This window comes from Nerophis ophidion, linkage group LG13, assembly GCF_033978795.1.
Source record: "Nerophis ophidion isolate RoL-2023_Sa linkage group LG13, RoL_Noph_v1.0, whole genome shotgun sequence".
Lineage (NCBI taxonomy): Eukaryota > Metazoa > Chordata > Actinopteri > Syngnathiformes > Syngnathidae > Nerophis > Nerophis ophidion.
In genome coordinates this window covers 16,991,903-17,008,454 of record NC_084623.1, presented here as the reverse complement: position 1 = coordinate 17,008,454, position 16,552 = coordinate 16,991,903, and the positions used below count along the sequence as shown (strand labels likewise).

The 16,552-nt window shown below is 41.1% G+C and overlaps 1 protein-coding gene across 2 annotated transcripts; it reads right to left on the bottom strand.

Annotated features, from left to right (window-relative positions):
• nepro (nucleolus and neural progenitor protein) lies at positions 1-16,153 on the bottom strand. 2 transcript variants are annotated; one of them, XM_061918470.1, is made up of 9 exons: positions 16,025-16,153; positions 15,737-15,891; positions 14,483-14,571; positions 7,882-8,010; positions 7,701-7,775; positions 7,274-7,566; positions 2,961-3,019; positions 2,663-2,877; positions 1-2,597 (listed from the first exon to the last, which is right to left on the bottom strand). In XM_061918470.1, the coding sequence occupies exons 1-9, from the start codon at positions 16,107-16,109 to the stop codon at positions 2,270-2,272; spliced, it is 1,428 nt and encodes a 475-aa protein (XP_061774454.1). In that variant the 5' UTR covers positions 16,110-16,153; the 3' UTR covers positions 1-2,269. The 2 variants fall into 2 exon arrangements, with proteins under 2 accessions (XP_061774454.1, XP_061774455.1); XM_061918471.1 differs by having other exon boundaries at positions 2,663-2,874.
• Positions 16,154-16,552: the final 399 nt, after the last annotated feature.

The following is a 16,552-nucleotide window of genomic DNA, read 5'->3' as shown; positions in this document are numbered from 1 at the left end:
TTTGCATTTACATGGTTTATTACAGGGGTTCACAAACATTTTGGGACCACGGGCCCTTTACAGTGAGAATATTTTCCAATAACCCCTTTAAAAAAATAAAATAAAATTCAGTTTTATTAGTTATGCACTTTGAAATAATGCACCCTGACTTTGTAATAAAAAAAAACCACGGAATTCAAATTTTAGCTCATACTTAAAAATACTAATGTACTTGCTTGTAGTACAATACAAGTTTTTCTTGATAAAAAGCGTGTTACATGTTAAACTGTGGTGTTTCGGGGGCCTTACATACATAATTACTGTCATAATAGTGTATATGTCATTTGGGGAACAATGTTTTTAGAGCGCTTTCAGATAACGTTGAACTTGAATGTCCAGGCACCATGGTAGATACTTCCATCGCCACATTGCACATTTTTTAAGCATATCCTATATAATTTTTGCCCTAAATTAAGAACTTTCAGGCTTAAGAATTGCAAAATTCACTAAAAACAGTAGTCATTACCATGAGATGAAACCAAACCAATCAGCGGGTGCTGTTCAGTATCGTGGCCAGTGATTGGCTCAGCCTCATATAGCATTAACATATTGGAAAAGAGTGAAACAGGAACTAAATGGTATTATTTCCTCATAATGTTGGAAACATTCATTTAGAACATGGGTGTCAAACTCTGGCCCGCGGGCCAAATTTGCCGCTGTCACACCGCATTCACCGCTAATACTCATACTTGCCAACCCTCCTGATTTTCCCGGGAGACTCCCGAAGTTCAGTGCCCCTCCCGAAAATCTCCCTGGGCAACCATTCTCGTGAACATCTCCCAATTTCCACCCGGACAACAATATTGGGGGCCGTGCCGTAAAGGCAATGCCTTTAACGTTCTCTACAACCTGTTGTCACGTCCGCTTATCTTCCATACAAACAGCGTGCCGGCCAAGCTTCATGATATAAGCAGCTTGTACACACTCATAAGTGAATGCAAAGCATACTTAGTCAACAGCTATACAGGTCACACTGAGGGTGGCCGTATAAACAACTTTAACACTTTTACAAATATGCACCACACTGTGAACCCACACCAAACAAGAATGACAAACACATTTCGGGAGAGCATCCGCACTGTAACACAACAGAACAAATACCCAGAACCCCTTGCAGCACTAACTCTTCCGGGACGCTACAATACACACTACCACCTAAAAGGTTAATTTGTTCAACCTTTGCCCGCGGCTTTGTTCAGTTTTAAATTTTGGCCCTCTCTGTATTTGAGTTTGACACCCCTGATTTAGAAGGTAATAAACAGAGTTCTTATGCCTTAACTATGAAAATATTTCCATCATTAATGACTTCAATTTAACGGAAAATAATTTAAAAGCCATAAGAGCAGAGCAATATTACTTTATATGGATGGTCATTTTTGTCTTTGGCTCCGTTCACAATGCAATGATATCCAATTCAGATATTATGAAATTTGTATATATTTCATTAGTTTAATTTACTTAGTTTTGTGTCTAATGTAAACAAAATGTCCATGAAGTTCGCAATTCTTGGAAGATCTCTGACCTGGCATATTTTAGGCATTTTCCAGAATTTTGTGCAACCAAATTATTTTTGACCAGATAATTTTTCCATAAGCGATTAAGGAAAAAAGGGGGCAATAATTTTGACTATGACGGTTTGTGAGGCACTTGCTGTGTCGTCTGTTCTAAAGAATGTGTGGGTAAGAAGTCGGAGACAGGACCGGTGGAACATTGAAGTGAGCTGCCTCGCTGCTTTCCAAGCCACATAGATGGGATTATGTGACCTGATCATAGACTGCAGTCAGATTTATAACCATATGAAAAAGACCTGGGTCTGATTTGGAAAAAATAAAATACATTCGGAATTGTACTTTTTATTACAGGTCACATATGTGGAAAATCTTTGGTAATTGATCTGCAATGTGAACGGTGCCTTTGCGATTAACAGGTGATAATGATTGTACACGATCTACCACCCCAAGTCAACTGCGATAGACTCCTTCTACCAACAATTTGGCACATTTTAGGCAACGTAGAAACCGTATGGATTAAAAACAAGGAGTGTAAATCTTACAACTCATGATTCATTTTGATTCCGATTGTCAAATCAGAATCAATTATTTTTAAAACATTTAGCTCAATGTATAATTTGGCCTATAAGGCCTGTTAAAATGATGAATTGAGTCAGAATCTTTCAAAATACCTATTTGGATGTGAATCCATATTTTTCCGGCACCGCCATGAAAAATCATCACAGACCTACACAAGCAAATATTTCATCAATGTCGTCATGTTTTCCAGAGTCAACCGTGCATGCGGTTGCTTTGTCCATTTCGCTTAACCCGCCATCCTGCATCAACAGTCCCAATGACACACATTTCTTCTGCCTTTGTTTCCTTTTTACATGCCTTCTCGTTTCAGGTGACCTGAATTGCATCCTGAGGGTCCACACACGTGTTCTCAGGCGACCAAGTCTTCTGCAAGCTCCAGCAGGCGGGCAGGTCTTCCGCACTGGTCCTGGGACGCCGCAGAAGGCCTGGCAAGCTTCTTGTTTGAATGTCTTTAACTTCTTTTGCACTCTGCAAATGAAGATGATCAACCTCTGTTGACAAACTAACCAAACAATTGTGTAAAATATACCTACTTGTAACCTGCAGCCTCTAGTCCTCTCAGCCGACGGCACTTCAACCTTAGGAAGGTTAGGAGGCGTTCACGCTTATTCGTTTTCTTGGACTTGCACCACAGGATCAATTCTTCGAGACAGGAGGCCATGTCTTTAAACGTCGAGACTTGATTTACTTGTCTCTGCAACATCTGTTTCTTCTCATCCTTCTTTTTTTCCTTTGGGAGGATCTTCTTCTTGGATATAAGAATGATGTACTGGTTAGAGAAGCAGCAGTCTTAACATAGCAGAAAATAGTGAATGTTGTCCAGTTACATACCTTTGGTATATTCCCGAAAATGTTTTGAATAGGTTTGATGTCCGAGTCAAACTCCAGTTCTGCAATGACAGTACAATATACTGCACGTGTTAGAGCGAATGCAAGTTCAGATCGGTCAACAACAGAGCCCCAAAATTACTTCTTTTACGACATATTGACAGCAATTACAGGTCATTGGAAACAATGTTTAAATGTTTTCTTCTCCTGTGGGATGTCACACTTCCAAATTACGGTGATTTAATCGTGATTTTCTTTCTACGCTTAAAACATTTCCTTGTGTTCCACATAAAAGGTAATGGTTCCTTTGTCAAAACGATGCATGGATTATTATGTTTGATGGACTGTCTTCAAGGCGCTTTCTTTTGGGATGCGCCGTTTTGTAGGCATCCTTTTTTACATGCCTCCACTTTGACAGCGTTTTTTCCACGTCAGCCATATTGTAGTTTTTAGCGCTTCCGTATGGAGTCTGGAGTCTGTGTCATGCTTTGCCATTCCGTTTTCTCAAGTCCTCCAGTGGCAATGTTACTGAGAATAATTTGTGTTTATTTTCCATCATGGTGGTGAGGATTAGTAATTTTAGGAGCGACTAAGCACCATGGATCGACGACGCGTTCATTGCAGATTGCTTTCCAATTTGTGTTCTGGCAGCAAAAAACTGTGCATCCTTAAAGGGGAACTGCACTTGTTTGGAATTGTGCCTATTGTTCACAATCATTATGAAAGATATGATGACGGACGTATTTAAAAAAAAAACAAACAAACAACAACATTCCAACTCATAAAAGGTAAATAAAAGTTTGCTTATCGCGGAGCCAATGGGAGGTCCTTTATTCCACCCGTAAAACCCAATAAAAAAATAAAAAAAATAAAAAAATGCCAAAAAATACTCCATGTACATTTCATGACTTGAATATTAACCAAATATAAGTGATATTGTTATTATAAGCGTTAACGCAGACAAATTATTTATAACACTAGTGTGTGTGTGCCAATGTTTACTTAATCGAGTGGTAAGGGGCTTCCTATTCTCCTGAAAGTTTATTGTAAATCATGTCTCTCACCTGGATAGTAAAAGAATGAGGACGTATTCCGACAAGTTGGTAGACTTTGACAGCCCTGGAACCGGCCAGAGCGACACAAAAAGACGCTTGATTTTATCCCCCTTTTCACCGCAAGGATTATTAAGTCATTCTTCATCTAAAACGAGAACAGAATATTCTATCAGTCGGCATCCTAATGACAGCAGACCTTGTACTGCAAGTGATGTTTTATTATGTTTGTTGGCTCTCATTAAGTCTGCAGTGAGCAGTAATCAGTGATGTAGTAGGAAAAAAAGTAAACACTGTAATGTGTTTCTGTAATTATTGTGCAGCATATTTTTAAAATGATCAAAAATTGTAAATATAAATGTGCCGGTTACTACATACTGTATATATACACTTACATCATGTATATAAAACCTTAATAGAGGTGTTTGGAGGTTTTTAAGGGCTTTCATAGGCATAATACAGCGACTCCTATTGGCTCCATTGTAATCGGACTTTTGATCACATTTATTATTATATTAATATCTTATTAATATATTACACATTAATATAATTAATATATTATTGCTCAACATATTTACAAAATCTAATTAATTGTAAAATTATTGATAGAAATGAGTGCATGTTTATTAAAATTTTTTTAGAAAATATTCGCGAGAATAACTTTTAAGTAATATTATCCGGCAGATGACACACCTGTATAGAATATGCTTTGTATACAAATATAAATGATGTGACCTAGCTCTGTACAATACAATACAAATGTATATAAACGGGTTGCATCAGTCTAACTAACACTGCACATTACGACGTTGGATGCTTAATTTGAACCATTCTGTCTTTTTGGGTAGGGGTCTCACCAGTATGGTATACCTCCCCTTGGCAACATTTGTGGAATCTTCCTTGTCAAGCACCATAAATCTGTCATGACAGTGAGGGAATTATTTGTGCTCTGCTATCTTCTGGCACATCATTTATAAAAGTGTGCGAGGAACTGAATGTAAAACAGCGCGAAAGTACAAATTTTAGGATGTACTGTATGTACACATCAAAAAATTCAGATATATAAAAAGTATGCTGAGCACACTTGTACGCACTCAGCTCATTAAATCACACCTGCAGTCAATTGAGCGCGGAATAATTCCTCCCCAGTGTCCTCCCACAGTCATCCATTAATGGTCATGATAATTAGCTCATGAATATGGTGATTATTTAAAAGGTCCTGTGTCGGACAGTCAACAACAGACATGGCGAATCGAAAAAAAAGGCAGCGATATTTTTAGAATAGTGCCTATTACGTCAAACAACAAAAAAATATTATTTTAAGAGGGCTAAGTAACATCACATCTGATATAAATTACATTTTAATGAGAATATTTGACTAATTCGAGTGTCAGCTCCAACGTGACTGAGAACGGTTGCAAGGATAAATAAAACATGTTCACATTTTAAACTAATTTCTGCCAAGTCCTTTGTCCAAACGTATTCATCCTTTATACATATTTATTTTATCAAGTATTCCAAAGCAGACATTCAGTCAGGGGGCTTCACGGTGGCAGAGGGGTTAGTGCGTCTGCCTCACAATACGAAGTTCCTGCAGTCCTGGGTTCAAATCCAGGCTCGGGATCTTTCTGTGTGGAGTTTGCATGTTCTCCCCGTGAATGCGTGGGTTCCCTCCGGGTACTCCGGCTTCCTCCCACTTCCAAAGACATGCACCTGGGGATAAGTTGATTGGCAACACTAAATTGGCCCTAGTGTGTGAATGTGAGTGTGAATGTTGTCTGTCTATCTGTGTTGGCCCTGCGATGAGGTGGCGACTTGTCCAGGGTGTACCCTGCCTTCCGCCCGATTGTAGCTGAGATAGGCGCCAGCGCCCCCCGCGACCCCGAAAGGGAATAAGCGGTAGAAAATGGATGGATGGATGGACATTCAGTCAGTTTTGTTTGATGACAGGAATTTTGACACATCACTGAAAGTTTCTTGTGGGCAATTGGCATGCATGCAAGGTTATTTTTATTGACACAATGAATGTGTTTTGTGTACAGTTGTTTCTCTTATAAAAAAAGTATTTTATTCGTAATAATCACCAATGCATTTTTTGTACTGTTGTTTCTTATAAAATATTTAAGTGGTATTAATAATAATAATAATAATAACAACAGGTTACATTGAGGCTGCGTGAGAGCCAAACATTTGCACTGCAAACATGTTATTAACCCCTAAAGTCTAAATGTATTGAAAAAAGTTCTAGGTCTTAATTTCCTATAATCATACAGACAGCCATCAGACTGTATAATGCATATGTTCCTTGACTGCACTTAAATGTAGAATATATGTAGAATATATTTATACTATTCATATATTATATAGTATATATATATATATATATATATATATAATATATGTTATATATTATTTATTATTATTATTGTCTAAATAGTATAAATATATATATTATATAGTATATATATATATATATATAATATATGTTATATATTATTTATTATTATTATTGTCTATTGTGTGCGAACTGTGGTGCTGAATTTCCCCCAGGGATCAATAAAGTACTTTCTATTCTATTCTATAACATTACTTTATATAACAAAAGACTGTACTCCAATCCAAATTTTTTGGTCTTTAGTGCTACAAAAATATTTTTTTTACTTTGCGACACCCTAAAAAAAGTACCAATGATTGTCACTCACACACACACGGGGTGTGGGGAAATTTTTTTCTGGGAAGTAAGAGGAGCAGTGAGCAGCAGCGGTGGCCACCCCCTGGAATCATTCTTGGTGATTTAACCCCCAATTCCAACCCTTGATGCTGAGTGCCCAGCAGGGAGGTAATGGGTCCCATTTTTATAGTCTTTGTTTGGTATGACTCGGCCGGGGCTTGAACTCACTACCTAACGATCTCAGGGGGGACACTCTAACCACTAGGCCACTGAGTAGGCCATTTATACTGTGAGATATATGTTGCAGGTATATGCTATGTTTTGTAAAAAATGGCAACAGCAGAGGATATCAGCATGCATGTGAATGTATGGAAAATTTGATTTGGTCCAATGGGACCAAAATTTAGACAAATTCCACTGAAGTCTTTGTTTAATGGTTTAGGGGATGACGTTTGCAGGCAATAGCAGCAGAATCAGAGGCATTGCTTGCTAGGACTGGTAGCTGCAGGAAGCAATAAAGTGCTCTGATTGCGCTTGTCAAAATGCATGCAGAGTATGAAAAATGCCTTCATGTTGGCCAGTTTTTGACCCACCTCTTTGCACAGCAACGCCGAGGTCTTCTCTGATCTTCCTCGTCGGCCCCAAGTTGTTTGTTTTGATTGGAGGCTTTTGTTTTTCAACTTTCCCCTTCTGAGCTTTAACTTGAATTTTGTGCTTTGCAGGGAGTAAAGATGCGTCAGAAGGACCAAGAAAGTCAACCACGTCTGCTGGCAGACAGTAGTCTGTGAGGAAGGGCATGGGCTTAGCGTCGGATACTTTGCCACGGAGATCATAGAGCTGCCGATAGAGAGAGCACAGACTGGCCAGGATCCCTCTGAAAATCACCCTGAGGGGAAACAAATAAACCATGCTGTTTCATTGATGTAGGCGGATCCAAAACAACATGCAACTAACAAGTAAAGTTACAGTTCGGCACACGTTTACGTTGAAACAAACTCAAAAAAGTCGACAATGACTCACCAGAAACGACTGAACATGCTGGTTATCACCATATTCAGGATGACGAACTCAAACTTCATGTGCTGCCTTGACAAGCTGAATCAATTGTTAAAGGAAGGGAAACTACAGAGATAATGCAAACAACAACAACCAAAATGTCCAACATAGATGTCATGTTTTGCACCACATCTGAAAAGGATACACAAAACCTTTGCTGCAGCGTTTCATTGTGCAGATCATTAATTGTGCCGCTCCCAGCACTTTGAGACAGAGCCACTCCAACATGGGTTGGCTGGGAAGTTCACACTCCTCAACCTTCTTGCTCAACTTCCTGTAAGTACACACATGCATGCAATAGTGATGAAAACCTACTAAGGCAGTGGTCACCAACCTTTGAGCCAAAGATCCCTGGTCTCAGCCAAAAATCAAGGCAAAATCTACCAATGCACTAACACATTCATACATACATATGTTTTCCCATTTTTTGCAAGAGTTTTATTTTTATTTTTGTGTCTATTGGGCCAATGACAAAGGAGTTATGGGCTGCAGATGGCCCCTGTGCCACACTTTGAGCACCCCTGCTTTAGAAGCCGTTTATGGCTACTACGGTCTTAGCGCTGTACTACATTTGTACATTCTTTGTCAGGTTACGTGAGCACTGGAAGCAGTAAAATCAGCTGTTCACCTGGTGGGTTTTTCAGTGTTGTTAAGAGGGGATAAACAGGGAAGTTGTTAGAATAATTGTATCAAGTTATCAAAAAACCTTGTGTTTACATGAGTTCCCGGCGAGAAGACAAAAGCTGTCTTTATACCTACAATGATTTGCAAATCCTACAATAGACTGCAAAGACAAGATACTTAACGTTTGAACTAGTAAAATGTAAGTCTTTGCAAATATTAGCTCATTTGGAATTTGATACCTGCTAAATGTTTCAAAAAGGCTGGCACAAGTGGCAAAAAAGAACCCAACACTTATTTGGAACATCCCACGTGTGAGCAGGCGAACAGGGAACAGGTGGGTGCAATGATTGGGTATAAAAACAAGCTTCCATGAAATGCTCAGTCATTCACAAATAAGGATGGGGCGAGGGTCACCACTTTGTGAACAAATGCGTGAGCAAATTGTCGAACAGTTTAGTAACAACATTTTTCAATGAGCTATTGCAAGGAATTTAGGGATTTCACTATCTACAGCCCGTAATATCATCAAAATGTTCAGAGAATCTGCAGAAATTACTGCATGATCCCTCAGGCGGTACTGAATCAAAAACTGACATCAATGTGTAAAGGACATCACCAAATGGGCTCAAAGCAAAAGCCATTTATCAACAACACCCAGAAACGCTGCCGACTTTGCTGGGCCCAACCTCATCCAAGATGGACTGCTGCAAAGTGGAAAAGTGTTCTGTGGTCTGACGAGTGCACTTTTCAAATTGTTTTTGGAAACTGTGGACGTCCTGTCCTACGGACTAAAGAGGAAAATAATCGTCCGGACTGTTATAGGCGCAAAGTTCAAAAGCCAGCATCTGTGATACTATGCACATCTTACGCATCTATGAAGGCCCCATTAATGCTGAAAGGTACATACAGGTTTTGGAGCAACATATGTTGCAATCCAATTATAGACGCCCGCTTATTTCAGCAAGACAATGCCAAGCCACGTGTTACCACAATGTGGTTTCATTTTAAAAGAATGTGGGTACTAGACTGGCCTGCCAGTAGTCCAGACCTGTTTACCATTGAAAATGTGTGACGCATTATGAAGCGTCAAATACGACAACGTAGACGTCGGACTGTTGAACAACTTAAGCTGTACATCAAGCAAGAATTGGAAATAATTCCACCTAAAAAGCTTCAAAAATTGGGTCTCCTCAGTTCCCAAACGTTTACTGAGTGTTGTTAAAATGAAAGGCCATGTGACACAGTGGTAAAAATGCCCGTGTCAACTTTTTTTGCAATGTGTTGCTGCCATTAAATTCTAAGTTAATGATTATTTGCTAAATAAAATTAAGTTTTACTGTTTGAACATTAAATATAAATAAATAAATGATAAACGGGTTGTACCTGTATAGCGCTTTTCTACCTTCAAGGTACTCAAAGCGCTTTGACATTACTTCCACATTTACCCATTCACACACACATTCACACACTGATGGAGGGAGCTGCAATGCAAGGCGCCAACCAGCACCCATCAGGAGCAAGGGTGAAGTGTCTTGCTCAGGACACAACGGACGTGACGAGGTTGGTACTAGGTGGGATTTGAACCAGGGACCCTCGGGTTGCGCACGGCCACTCTCCCACTGCGCCACGCCGTCCCATAATATCTTGTCTTTTGTATCTTAGGCCTCCCCACACCCACCTGTCTGTGGATTAAGAACTTCCTGACCAACCGACCCCAGACAGTAAAACTAGGCCCCGTCCCTCCTCCTCCCGCACACTCAGCATCGGCTTTTCACAGGGCTGTGTGCTGAGTCCTTTGCTGTATTACCCCTACACCCATTATTGAAGTTCAAGCCCACCCGGAGAACACCATCATCAAATTCGCTGATGACACAACGGTGGTTGGACCCATTATAGACAAGGGGGGGATGAGTCTGCATACAGAGATGAGGTCCTGAAACTTTCAGGTGTTTAGTGAATAACCTGGCACTGAACACCACTAAAACCAAGGAACTCATCTTTGACTTCAATAAAAACACTGCAGACCCCACATCCTCCACATTAACTGCAAGGAGGTGGAGAGAGTCAGCTCTTTCAAATTCCTCGGCACCCTCATATCTGCTGTCCTCTCCTGGACCCCAAATACAACTGCGGTCATCCGGAAGGCCCAGTTCCTCAGGGTGCTGAGGAAGAACGGACTGGAGAGGCAGCTGATGGCGACCTATCGCTCGGCTGTCGAGAGCCTGCCGACATACTGCATAACAGTGTGGTACGCCAGCTGCAGAGAGCCAGACAAAAAGGCGATTCAGAGGGTCAAAAAGTCTGCACAAAAAAATCATCGGCTGCCCCCTCCCTGAAGGATTTACACAACTCTGGTTGCCTCAACAGAGCAAAAACCATTACTAAGGACAGTACACACCCTAGCTTCCACCTGTTCGACCTGCTACCATTGGGCAGGCGCTACAGGCAGGTGCATCTGAGCCAGAACAAACAGGCTCAGAGACGGCTTCTTTCCCAGAGCTGTCACCATCTTCAAATCTAACTTATAATAAATAATTCACCCCATACAATATCCTACCCTAATATTCTACTGTGCAATATTACCCTTTGAGTGCAATACATCCGACACTGATTGTTATCACTCAGGTACTCTTGTCTTGTTATGTATATTGTACAGTAATTTTTACATTGTTTTGTATATTGTACAGGATTGCTTATTCTTTTTATTGGAAAGTAGTCTATTTATTTCAATTCTTAGTTGTATCTTTATTACTTCTTGTGTAATTAATCTTTATCCTATATTTGTTCCCACTACCGCATATATAGATAAACAGACAGACAGACAGACAGACCATACAGACAAGACAAGACAGACAAGACAGACAGATCTTAATTGATTCCTTCAGGAACTCTCAGACAAGACAGACAGACAGATCTTAATTGATTCCTTCAGGAAAATTTAAATTCCAGCAGCAGTGTACAGAGTTGAGATCAATTTAAAAAGTAGAAAGTAAATTATAGGGGTATAAATGGAAACAAAGTAGAAAAATATTACAATAAGAATAAAAATAAAAAGAAACAATGGAAATAAAAATATAACGGTAAAATAAGAATATAACAAGAGAAACGAGGCAGTAGTGACCATGTTATGAAAAAGTATTGCACTGTTATTGTTTTGCATCCCCTGTCATCCTAGTACCCCCCACCCTCCACCCCAGAGAGGAGTTGTACAGTCCAATGGCGTGTGGGACAAAGGAGTTTTTGAGTCTATAAGTCCTGCATTCGGGATGAAGCAGTCTAGCATTGAACAGGCTCCTCTGGCTACTGATAACACTATGCACAGGGTGAGTGGCATCATCCAGGATGCTCACAGTCCTCTTCTCTACCACCGTCACCAGTGAGTCCAGTTTTATTCCGATTGTAAAACCGGCCCGTCTGATCAGTTTCTCCAGTCCGGAGCTGTCCTTCTTAGATGTACTGCCCCCGCAGCACACTACCATGTAGAACAGTACACTGGCAACCACAGACTGGTAGTACATCCACAGGAGTTTTTTACCAATGTTGAAGGAGCGCAGTCTCCTCAGGAAGTACAGCCTGCTCTGTCCTTTCTTGTACAAGTGGTCCGTAATAACAGTCCAGTCCAGTTTATTGTCCACCCAAACCCCCGAGAAACTTGAATGAGTACTTACTGAAGCTGGAGTCCTTAATCTTGTCATATTAAAATTAGGGCTGGGCATTATATCGATATACACGATATATCGCGGGTTTGTGTCTGCACGATATATAAAATGACTATATTGTGATATTCAAGTATACGTTCTCACACAGTTGCCTTTAGCTGCGGGCATTACACTAAAGCAGGGGTCGGCAACCCGCGGCTCCGGAGCCGCATGCAGCTCTTTGGCAACTCTGATGCGGCTCAGCCGCACAATCGCCGACCCCCCAGATTGTTGCGGGGAGATTCCGGAATTCAATGCCTCTTCCGGACATCACCCGGAGTCAACGTTCTCCAATTTTCACTCGGACTACAATATTAAGGGCGTGCCGTGATGATATTACTCTTAACGTCCTCTTGAACGTCATCGCGCCCGCCATTCACGGAATGCTATTCGCGTGCCGACCGGACACATGCATTTCGCTGCTTCTATCGGCACATGTATGAGATTGCAAGGCATACTGGGTGACACAGAGTACACTGACGGTTGTGATATAAACAACTTTAACACTCCCACCAATATGCGCCACATTGTGAACCCACACAAAAGAAGAATGACAAACACATTTTGGGAGAAAATCCTCACAGTAACAACATAAACGCAACCAAACCACCCCCCCCTCCCTGCGTGGTTGAGGTGGGCGGGGTTTGGTGCTTGCGGGGTGTATAACATAGTCAGGCTTTGTCATGGATGCAAAGGATTCTGGGTATTTGTTGTGTTGTGTTTATGTTGTGTTACTGTGACGATTTTCTCCCGAAATGTGTTTGTCATTCTTCTTTTGTGTGGGTTCACAATGTGGCGCATATTAGTAGGAGTGTTAAAGTTGTTTGTATCACAACCGTCGGTGTACTCTGTGTCACCCAGTATGCCTTCCAGTCGTGTGCGTGCAACTGCGGAAGCCTCTCACAACATGTTGCTGGACTGGCAAGCAGTTTGTACATGTTGTAGAAGGTATTTAAGGCAATGGCTTCATAGCATGCCCTTATTCTTGTCATCTGGGTGACCACCAGCAGATATTGGAGAGAATAGTTGCGGCTCCCATTGTCTTCCTCATTTTGTGAAACGGGTCGAAATGGCTCTTTGAGTGGTAAAGGTTGCCGACACCTGCACTAAAGGCTCTCCTCGCTCTTTCCTGTCTCTCCTTCTCAGAGACAAGCGCACTTTCTTACATACGTCACGTCATACGTCACATACATACGTATACACCCTCGCGGAGCAGAGAGGTAGCAGACTGGGTAACGTTAGCTGTGATGCTAGTGAGGCCGTGCAAGTGGTTATACGAGACGAAGAAGGTGCAAATGAAGGAAGAATTAATTCCCAAGAAAAACAGCAGGGGGTCCATCATATGGCGGTGGTTTGGCTTCAAGTGGGAATATATCGAACAGACAACCGTAATTTGTCAAGTGTGGGCCAAAAGCGTTGCTATAAAAAGTAGCATCACTGCTAATATGTAGCATCATTTGAAAAGTCACCTGCTAGAGAATGAAGAGAATTTCATAACATCCGTAGTAATTTACCACATCGCGAAGGACGAATACTATTTGATTAGCTATTATACAGCTCATTTATATTTGACACTTAAATTGTCTCTGACAATCTTGCACTTTCTGTTTAGGAAATGACATGAACGTTTGTCCATCCGTCCATTTTCTACCGCTTATTCCCTTTCGGGGTCGCGGGGGGCGCTGGCACCTATCTCAGCTACAATCGGGCGGAAGGCAGGGTACACCCTGGACAAGTCGCCACCTCATCGTTTGTGCCACTGCTTAATAACTGTTTAATAAATACATTTTTGGTCAATTGAATTAATTGTGATTTCCTTCTCAGCATGAAAGTAGCATACATTAATGCAGTATGAACAAGAATTTTTTTCATGTAGACACATAGAATCATCATACTGCTGTGATTATATGCATCAAGTGTTCAAGGCCAAGGCAAACTATCAAGATCCATCCATCCATCCATTTTCTACCGCTTATTCCCTTTTGGGGTCGCGGGGGGCGCTGGCGCCGATCTCAGCTACAATCGGGCGGAAGGCGGGGTACACCCTGGACAAGTCGCCACCCCATCGCAGGGCCAACACAGAAAGACACATATCGTATATCGCGAAATGGTTCAAAAATATAGAGATAATAAAAAAAGGCCATATCGCCCGGCTTTAAGTCCAGTCCAGCTTATTGTCCACCCAAACCCCGAGGTACTTGAATGAGTACTTAAGATGGAGACCCTAATCTTGTCATATGCAAATATAATGACAATAAAGTCCATTCTATTTTATTCCTTGTAGTTTATTCAATTGACAAGAAGATTAAAAAGGATTTGCAAACCACCATATTCGTTTTTTATTTAGGATTTACACAACGTGCCAACGTCACTGCTTGGGGGTTTTGTAAATAAAAGCATAAGTGAACCGCTTGTTGTGCCTACCTTTGAATCTTTTTAGGGCAAACATCATACAGATCCTGGAGAGCAACGTCCAACTTCATATCTTTCAGTCTGTTGATGCATTGCTCCACCTGTAAGACATGCATGAGGTACATTACGTGCAATGGTTATTGTTCGACTTGTGTTCAGTTGTAATGTTGCTGCGAATCACTTAAAGGCCTACTGAAACCCACTACTACCGACCACGCAGTCTGATAGTTTATACATCAATGAGGAAATATTAACATTGCAACACATGCCAATACGGCCGGGTTCAGTTTACTAAATTACAATTTTAAATTTCCCGCGAGGTATCCTGTTGAAAACATCGCGGAATGCTGACGCGTGCAAGTGACGATCACGGCTAAAAGTAGTCTGTTTTTAATCACATAATTACACAGTATTCTGGACATCTGTGTTGCTGAATCTTTTGCAATTTGTTCAATTAATAATGGAGACTACAATGAAGAAAGATCTTGGTGGAAAGAGGTGTATTGCAGCCAGCTGTAGCAACCAAAACACAGCCGGTGTTTCTTTGTTTGTTGTGAAGCTTTGTTTGTTGTGAACATGGTTCTCTACCACATGTCAACCGGCAGGTTTCGGTGAGAAAATGGTGGTAATAAGTCGGCTCTTACCGTAAACATGAGCGGAGCTTGTGTCGTTCTTCCTGCAGCTGTGACTTTCTTGGCTCCTCCGTGGCTTCCCTCAGAGACACTGGCGGTCACCATACCCCTCCGACTTTCTGGTATGACTATATAATCTCACTCAAACACTAGTAACACAATAAACAGATAAGGGATTTTCCAGAATGATCCTAGTAAATGTGTCTAATAACATCTGAATCGCTCCCACTGCCCTCGTCTTTTTTTTCTAGTCTTTCACTCTCACTATCCTCATCCATGAATCTTTCATCCTCGCTGAAATTAATGGGGAAATTGTCACTTTCTCGGTCCGAATCGCTCTCGCTGCTGGTGGCCATGATTGTAAACAATGTGAGGAGGTCCACAACCCATGACGTCACTCACATATCGTCTGCTACTTCCAGTACAGGAAAGGCTTTTTTATTAGCGCCCAAAAGTTGCGAACTTTCTCGTCGATGTTCTCTACTAAATCCTGTCAGCTAAAATATGGCAATAACGCGAAATGATCAAGTATGACACATAGAATGGACCTGCTATTCCCGTTTAAATAAGAAAATCTCATTTCAGTAGGCCTTTAATAGGCTTATTTTTGTTTTCTCCACTCGCCATATCTTACCTGCTTCATCACCCGAAAGGTCTTGTTGCCTCTGGAGCTGTTGTTCAGATTGTACAGCAAGTCGTACAACACTCGCACTTCCGTCTGGAGTAAATTATGTCGAAGTAATTTGAGGACTTTGCCATTTTCCACCAACAAGTTGCTTACAGTCACATCTGCACACGCACACAGCAAAGTTATTATTCCACGACACGTGACGCGTCCCACGTGGCCGCCTTTAAAACACCTAGTTCGGCATCATAAAGTGCGCCGTTGTGAGAGTATAAACACTTAAATGACGTGTCTCACCTGTTTTTGGCGTGAAAGGTACGCAAACACAATAAACGGCACTCGGGAGGAGAACGTTAATCCTGTTCCACGGTTCTTGTGCCATTTTTGTGTGGGGGAAATACCGGAAGTCCGTCGTCCAATGGCAAGCGAGGATATAGTGACGTCACGAACAAGCCCGCGCATGTTAAAGCTTCTTTTTTTTTTAACCCGTGTGTGGTGTTCGGGTCTGTAGCACCCGTTATACTTTTTTATTCAAATAAAAATGATACAATTGTAACCGAGGGTTTTATATAAGTCGCCTTTGCTGTGTAAAACTATAAAATAACAAAAATACGGAGGATGTAGTTTTACACGAGGACCACTTTATTTTCTCTCTTTTCAAAACCTCCGCTCCACACCAACGTGACACCACTTCCGCTCTCCACGCCTTCAAAATAAGAGCTGAAGGCATATACTGTATAACAGTGGTTCTCAACCTTTTTTCAGTGATAAAATAAAAATGATACAATTGTAACCGAGGGTTTTATATAAGTCGCCTTTACTGTG

Coding starts and splice junctions, on each gene's coding strand:
- nepro (XM_061918470.1), bottom strand. CDS start 16,109: ATGGCACAAGAACCGTGGAACAGGATTAACGTTCTCCTCCCGAGTGCC. Junction 7,776..7,881: donor CGCTGCAGCAAAGGTTTTGT/GTATCCTTTTCA, acceptor CAATTGATTCAG/CTTGTCAAGGCAGCACATGA. Junction 2,598..2,662: donor CTAGAGGCTGCAGGTTACAA/GTAGGTATATTT, acceptor CTTCATTTGCAG/AGTGCAAAAGAAGTTAAAGA.